Source organism: Prunus dulcis, chromosome 5 (genome assembly GCF_902201215.1).
Source record: "Prunus dulcis chromosome 5, ALMONDv2, whole genome shotgun sequence".
Classification (NCBI taxonomy): domain Eukaryota; kingdom Viridiplantae; phylum Streptophyta; class Magnoliopsida; order Rosales; family Rosaceae; genus Prunus; species Prunus dulcis.
The window spans coordinates 6,631,985-6,639,865 of NC_047654.1; the positions used below are offsets into that span (position 1 = coordinate 6,631,985).

The 7,881-nt window shown below is 37.2% G+C and overlaps 1 protein-coding gene across 2 annotated transcripts; it reads right to left on the reverse strand.

The window, feature by feature from the left end:
- Nucleotides 1–3,945: 3,945 nt before the first annotated feature.
- Nucleotides 3,946–7,386, reverse strand: LOC117629185. 2 transcript variants are annotated; one of them, XR_004586036.1, is made up of 4 exons: nucleotides 6,575–7,386; nucleotides 6,357–6,428; nucleotides 6,162–6,259; nucleotides 3,946–4,341 (listed from the first exon to the last, which is right to left on the reverse strand). XR_004586036.1 is itself a non-coding variant. In XM_034361689.1 (3 exons), the coding sequence occupies exons 1-3, from the start codon at nucleotides 7,175–7,177 to the stop codon at nucleotides 6,254–6,256; spliced, it is 681 nt and encodes a 226-aa protein (XP_034217580.1). In that variant the 5' UTR covers nucleotides 7,178–7,386; the 3' UTR covers nucleotides 5,826–6,253. The 2 variants fall into 2 exon arrangements, 1 of the variants encoding a protein (XP_034217580.1); XM_034361689.1 differs by lacking the exon at nucleotides 3,946–4,341 and having other exon boundaries at nucleotides 5,826–6,259.
- Between the last annotated feature and the right edge of the window lie 495 nt (nucleotides 7,387–7,881).

Here is a 7,881-nt window from a genome sequence, read left to right on the forward strand (position 1 = left end):
ATTTATATTTAATTATATGATTTGATTTAGTGAAAACTGCTAATAATGATTAGGGAACAACCTATTTTTGCTTGGCTGTAAGCATGAGAGCGACCGAGTTGAATAAAAAAATTGGCATTTGCCCTTTTTATTTATTTATTTATATTTGTAAATTCCAGGATCCTTGTAAGCATGTTTCCTATGAGCTTGAGTTAATGAGCTTTAATCTGACCATAAACGTGGTCTACTTGCAGTATTAAAAGGAATTAAACAATCTTAAGCTGGCATGAGCTTTTTTTTCTGATAAAAAGTACCATAATTTAACCTTGATCACGAAGGCTCCTATTGGTTGCATTGCATGAGGTTGGCCAATATATTATAGCAAATTGATCATCCTTAGTGTTTTTCTTTTCTTTTTCTTTTTGTTGGGGTAGAATCTTTTAAGTGGTTGTTTAGGTCCAGTTGAGGTTGCTGTAGGGCCTTTAATTGGGCTTAGCAAAGTGTTTAACAGCGCTTTTGGAAAGTGTTAAAAGCACTTTCGAAGAACTAAAAATAAATAAAGTGTTCTCCAAGGAAAGGTTCTGAGTTCGAGTTCTAGTATTCGTATAGTTTGTGTGAATTTAGTATGTTATCGCCCATCTCAATAAGAAAAATCCTTTAAAAAAAAATCAAAAATTGAAGAATTGATTCGATCCACGAATTTAAATTCAAAGGATTACTTGTATTTAACCACAAAAGAATATTAAGAAAAAGAAAAAAAAAACTTTTGTTATTTTTTAAGTCCAGCTCTCCCCTGCCCCAAAATAAAGTTATTGTGTTGGGCTTAAGAAACATTGTGACACTTATTGTGTTGGGCTTCTTGAACACGAATACGTACAGATTGGTTTTAAGTCCAGCTCTCCCCTGGCCCAAAATAAAGTTCATGTGCTCGGCTTCATCCACACATTTACCTATTGAATTTAGTCCTTCAAAGTCAAGGCCCAGATGGAAATGGAGAAGATGCCTTGGTTGAATGGAATGGAAATCATTCCTATTACCTCGTTCGGTGGCTAAAGTTGGAATCATTCCTAAACTAGATTGAAATAAAGTTGGATTGTAGTTCAATTTAATTGGTTTAGTCCGAATATTTTATGAGTTGATCAAATTATAGTTCAATTTAATAGAAATAATTTAGTTTAGATCGAGGAACCAAACGAATTCAGCCAAACCAAATAATAGAATTATTGCTATTCCTTCATTCTGATTACCATTTAACTCCATCCCAAATATCAAACATCACCTAAGTTCAATATCGCCTAACCCAAGCCCCAATTAGAGCTGCATGATTAGGCCCCAAGTATTATTATTACGGAAATACTATAATGAGGGGTTATAGGTGAGGGGCTTGTGGGAGGGGTTTAGGACATGTGAAAATTTAAGTTTTAAGATATTATTCAATCACTCATTTGAGTTAGAAGAGCAAAATGTCAAGGGCCTTGCCGAATTTGCCATTTTGGCAGGCAGGGGAAATCAATTGCTTGTAGGTCCCATTTGATTTATGGGAAAGCAAGCTTGGAGATGAGAAATCAATTGCTTTTCCATGTTTGGTAAGTCTAGGCACATGGAAAATGGTTGCCTAGTATATGGGAAAGTAGGAGAAAAAGTGAAGCATTCCTCTTCGCTTGGGTCTTGTTTTCCCTCCTCATGGGAAAGTAAGGTCGTAATTAAATGTACATTTTTTTATGACCAATTTGTCCTTAGTAATAATTTTTAATTACAATTTTATCCAACTGTTAGTATTTTTTATATATTCATATTTCTTAAAATCATCTTAGCATCGTTCTATTTCTCATAACTCTTGTTTACACAGGGAAGGCAAAACTTCAATCTTACATCAGTTTTTACGTTCTCATCCTCAAAGCAACTTCAAAGAAGGTGGGTATTATATTTCTATTCATCACCAAATATGTATAGACAACTTTGGAATGTTAATGATGCTGTACTTTTTTTTTGGATCTTATAATTCAAGGTTTATACCTTAAAGTGATTTCTCAAGTGACTGATCTTAAGTAATTACAAGATTATGTGTAAGATGTGAATTGTGTGATGTGCTTACAAGCTGTGTGATGATCATGTATTTGCCATATTGATTTGCCAAAGTTCATTCTAGTTTTTTCCTTTTTCTTTTTCTTTTTGGGCTTGTTCAGTTATTGCACCCTTACCACCTTCTTTTCATCTAACTCTATTTCCAGTACACTTTTTGCTTGATAGAACAGACATGAACTAATCCAACATCAAGGCCAGAAACTGAAATTTTGCATATTCCTACTATCAATAGGACGTTGGTGTAATGTTTAATAATTCAATTGGAAAGTTTAATAAAATGAACGGATTTTTCATATTTTTAACAAGGGTACAATTGGGAAACCAAACAAAATTCGTTTTCCATTCATACTCAAAACAAATATAGTAAAGAAAATAAAGTGATATTTCCCGGTTACTTTCTCAGCATTACCAAACATGAGAAATGAATCATCATTTCTCATCCTTTGAGAAATGACATAATAAATTACTTGATAAATGATTTCTCATCAAATTCGTTCCGTAAACCAAACGGGCCGTAATGTTTGAATTGGCTAAGCATTTGGCTCTCCTCCTCCATCCAGACCAGACCAGAGTGACGTTGATGTACTGATTTGCTTCTTATACTAATGAACTTATTTGACTTTCAAGACCCCAAAAAAGAATAAAAGTCTTTCCTTAATAGCCATCAGCAAGCATCTCTTAACACTTGTTTTTTGAGAAAATTGGTGCCAGGGGCCCATCCTTAACACAAATTTTATTTCCACCCAGATGTTTTATCTCTAAATTTTAATGCTATTTGACTCCAAAATAGGACATATCGTTCTTAAGTTCTTTGCTTTCTTTTAGTCTTGGTTTTAAATCAAAGTGCTAATCATTAAGTTTTGCGCATTTGGTGCACATGATATGTTGCTAAAGATTAAACAGTACTCACATGACCTAAGTGCTAATTACATGGGTTAGGATTAGAATAGATGCATGGATCGATTCCTTCTAACGTAATCTAAAAAACCAAAGATGCAACAAACACATCAGTTGATAACATAACATTCATAACACTCGACACATCTGGTCTTTAAGAAAGATATGAACTACGAACAGAGAATTTATGTACGACTAATCTTGCTTTTCCAATAGTGATCTAAATAGATCAATATGATATGATACATATTGTGAGAATGAGAATCTTTTGTGTCCTTATTCTTTCCTTCTTTATAACCGCACTGCAACTAGTTGTGGGCATCAATCCGGCCAAACCGATGAAACCGACCGACCCATACCCCATCTTCCTCGTGCTCATGAATCCCTTTTGTCCCTTTCAAGACATTTCAGGCACAGCCATTGATAAGTTTCCTTTTTAATCTATTGGGCCTAAATAAGTTGCCATGAGTGAGTCTATTCTCTTCCCATTTAAACTCGGACGAAGCAGAGTGTGGATGGCCCTACTGACCTAACAATTAAGGCATCTAAAATAAATGGCTTGACAAAATAGCAACCAGGAATTTAATGTTGTTTATGTACTTCACCATCACTAGGAACAGAAGAAACTGAAGCCATCTGCTGCCACCAAAACTCAAAATACCAAAAGGATTCTTCTTTTTGTTTTTTTTTTGGGGGTAATGTCCTGAATGAGCTTTAGATTCCAAACAAGTCTGCTTCTAATCACAAGTTTACTCATGAATATACCAAAAAGACAGTCAGATCTCAGCACCAATTGGCCCTGCAATCTTCAAATGGCCTCAAGATTGGATCAAAACCAGATAGGATTATTAAGGTGACAAAAAAAAATGCAAACTCTAAAGTGCAGCATCAGTTTAGTTTAGTTTCTGATATCAACAAAAAATGACTTCAGTGAACCATTGCTATTTAATTTCGATCCCCAAATTAGAAAAAGAAGAAAACAGGTTATCCAATATTGTGGGAGTTTCAAGAACTTTTGTCGTCCTTGTAGAACAAATCATGTTGTTCCAGTACAGAGTTCTAGCCAACAACTCAAACATTAAGCAGCACAATGCTTAAGATTGCATAATATTGCTACCTGTTTACCTTTTCCATTTCCCTTGATCATATTACCTTCTAAATGAAGGCAAGCTTAGCTGCCACAGAAATATAAACATTTTCTTCAGCTATTGAAACAATCCACAAACACCCAGGAGGCTTCGGCCATAAAGAAAATCAGCAAAGGAAAACATTTGATTCTGAAGGTTTGATGAATTGTTATGATCTGAAACCTCTCACACACAGACAAGTTTTTGTACCAATTTCTTGATACTTCAAGAAGCAGCTAGGCTGACTTCCATCCTGATTGTAAAGCAGAAAATACATGTCAAATGCTGAACGTATACTAATATAAGAAATATTAATACCAAGCCCTCACTAATCAGATCATTATGATCAGTAGAATGGTATATAAAATGTCCGGGAGCAACACACCTGCTTAATCAATGATGGAAAATGAAAGATTACGATTATGAGTGCCTTTACCATACTCTTTGTGACAAAAGGACCTTTAACAATGATTTGAAAACAGCATGACAAAACATACAAAGAACATAAAAGAACTTGGACTTTAACCACCAGCCAGACTTTGATTATAACGAAACAGAATCTAAAATGTCTTTAGAACTGAAAAGAACAAGGCATAAACGAAAGGCTACAGAAAACTTCTGTTTCATAACAGTATCCAGTTGAGGATAGAATTATTTTGTTGAACAATAGAGCCAAAAGCCTATTTAAACACCAATTTCACGTGCAACCGATCAGGTTCCCTTCACATAAAACCAAATACAAAGGGAATTTGGAGGACAAAAGATGGGGAAAGAAAATAGAACAAAGGGTATCGAAAGACTTTCAGCCCTTTGCCGGTCTCCTTTAACTTGTTAGCTTTGTGATACAATTAAAGGTCCGCAGGTCTTAGGTTGGATGACTGGCACCCATTGGATCAGCTTATTGTCATTACCAGGCACCCAAAAAAAAAAAAAAAAAAACAAAGAAAAAGAAAAAGAAAGACTTTCAACCCTTTGACTATTCTGACCTAGTAACAGCCAGCCGGCCAGCAAGACAGAAAATGGTATGGCCAAGAATTTAAAGACTCTTTTCATTTTGCTCATGGTGTCAATTTTAATAGGAGACTAAACAGAGTGACAGAAATTTTGAACACCAGAAATTACCATTAGACTAACTGATATCTTCAGAAAAAGAATAGATCAGAGAGACTGATACCTATAGGAAGCAACCACACCTGATGAGCATTAACTAATTAATCTGACGTGGAGATACTAAAAGAGACCCTAATCTTGAAGCACAACAATTTAAATTCATACCATTGAAGAGGAACCACAAGAATCTAACTTCCTAATACAAGCGCAAAACCCATATGCATGCATAATAGGTACATCTATAAATTCCCACATGCCTAAATATTAGATATCAAATCATTACATGACTAAACCGTAAATGCAAACCTATATGTGTAACCTATTTGCTAATCTGTATGCAAAACTAGAAATAACTTCAAGCATCAGGGTGAAACATGAAAAGAAAGTTAAAAGATGAAACAAGCAGATGCAAGGTAACACTTCACATTCAACCTCATAAGGTTTGTCGGCTCAACAGAACTGAGGAGGTCTTCCAGAACAAGGAAGCATGCAGTCAATAAACCCTGTACCGAAATAGGGTTTGCAATCTGCCCCCGCCCCCCACACCACCCACCCACACCCACCCCCCAATAATGATGTAGGGAAGTCTGTCAAACGTTGTAAATAATCAGAATTATTTATAGAAAATGAAAGAAAACAAAATGAATCTCCCAAAGGCCTAACAGGCTAATACCATTAACAAGGTCTGAAATTGACTCTATATCACGTACATATATATATATATATATATATATATAAACTCCCATCTTTACATATTGGAACTACATCAATGTAAAGCAACTAGATCGACCCTGCATCCTGCCCCCAATGAGCAATACAAAATGACCGAGAAAAAAAAAAAAACTACAACTAAAAAAAGGGAAATTAGATAAATTTTCTCCTTTTTTTCCTCTTATATATTTTTGTTTTGCCTTCTATAGGGTAATTCCAATTCTTCTTTTGTAAAAATTCAGGGCATAATACCTCCGAATTGAGAGTTCCAAGCCGCAGGGGCAGCTGCCTTTTCCATTTACGAACTTTCAACAAAGTCACAATCTTCTGGGCACAATACAAATCTACCTCTGCAACAAAGACCCAATTACAATTAGCAAGAGAAATCTAAAAAAATGTAACCGAATAAAAAACTTAGAATTTGTAGAAACAGAGAGAAAGAGAGACCTTAGAAGGAGAATCAGCAACCTTGTAAGCATCCGCAGTAACACCCACCAACCACAACCCAGGAAAAGTAATCTGCAAATTCATTCAAGCCACATATAAATGATAAAAAATAATAATTAAAAAAAAACTTGCTAAACTCAACAACAAAACAAGCACAGCAGAAGCAGCAAACGAAGAAACGAAGAAACAAAGAAAGGGAAGGAGCAAGGTGGACGTACATCGAGCTGTTTCTGAACATTCTTCGGCCTCTTCTTGGGCCTTCTGGCAGGCCTCGACCCAGTCATCACAAATATGTCCTCTTCAATCTCCTCCTTTGACAAAGCGATCCAGAACTTCCTGTTCTCTTTCTTCTCCACATTCTGCCCCTCCGCCGCCAAACCCCTCAACCTCATCGACTTCGGCTGCTGCAGCTCGCTCTGGTTCGGGTTCGGACTCTCCAGTTCGTGCGGTTCACCGTTGGCACCTCCCTTGGAAAACGACGTCGTCGCCGGAGCTCTCCTGGGCCTCAGATTCCAGGGCTTCTGAACTACCTCGGCTTTGTCAGCTTCCTCGCCCTCCTCCTGATCGCTCTCTCTCTCCACGCTCCTGCGACGCTTGTCGCCAGCGCACGGGATCAAGGAGTAGCGGTGGCGGGAGGATCCGACCCGGCTGTTGTTGTAGTGGGTGCGTTCGGATTCGGAGTCGGGCTCGGAGGCGGGTTCGGCGGAGACGGGTCGGCGGTAGCGGTGGTTGTTGATGGTGGTCGAGTTGTTCTTCGCCCCCCATTTCAAGAATGCGAGAGGGAAGTTGTGCAGCGGTGGCTTCACTGGCGCCGTCGCCATTACTGATCAACTCACAGAGCTCAAAGCCTTCAAAGTTCAAACCCAAAGCCTATGCATACACATCAAACCATATATGTATATAAATATATATAATATATGTATATCAATTTTGTATGCTTGTGCTTCAAGCTTTTAGAGAGAGAAAGTGAACAAGAAGCGAGAGAGACAGAGAGGGGTTGTGTGTGATGTGAGGGGAGGAAGTGGCAGGGAGACGGAGGCCTTTTTATGGTTTTATATGTATACAGTAGGAAAAGAGGAGAAGCAGGACTTGTTTTTTCCTACCTCTACGTCTACGGCGTTACGGTTGTGAATTTACTGTTTTAACCTTGGCCTTTTTTTCTTTGTTTCCGTTTGTGGGACCATTTAAAATCTGCTGTTCCGTATTGTACTATTTTGACCTCTTTGGGTACAATACCGGATGAGCATGATGGGTCTCTATAGTGGGCTCCACTGAATGCTGTAATTGAAGAAGATGTGTACAGTATTTCTGGTGTCGCTGGGTTTTCGGTGAGGTATTTTCCTGATGTCTTTTGGTTTTGGGAAAAAAGAAAAAGAAAAAAGAGAGAGGCACTGATGGTTAGATTTTAAATGGGCAAATACGTAGAAGTTCATATCCTAAATAGGTTTTTTTTTTAAAAAAAAAACCTATTGACACTTATGTTTTGATCGAGAAGATACTATTATCCAAAGCATAGAATATGCAA

Bases quoted from the DNA above. Each gene is read 5' to 3' on its own strand.
- LOC117629185 (XM_034361689.1), bottom strand. From the start codon at position 7,177: ATGGCGACGGCGCCAGTGAAGCCACCGCTGCACAACTTCCCTCTCGCA. The intron at 6,429-6,574 runs GTACGTCCACCT...ATGAATTTGCAG, and splicing joins ATGTTCAGAAACAGCTCGAT to ATTACTTTTCCTGGGTTGTG.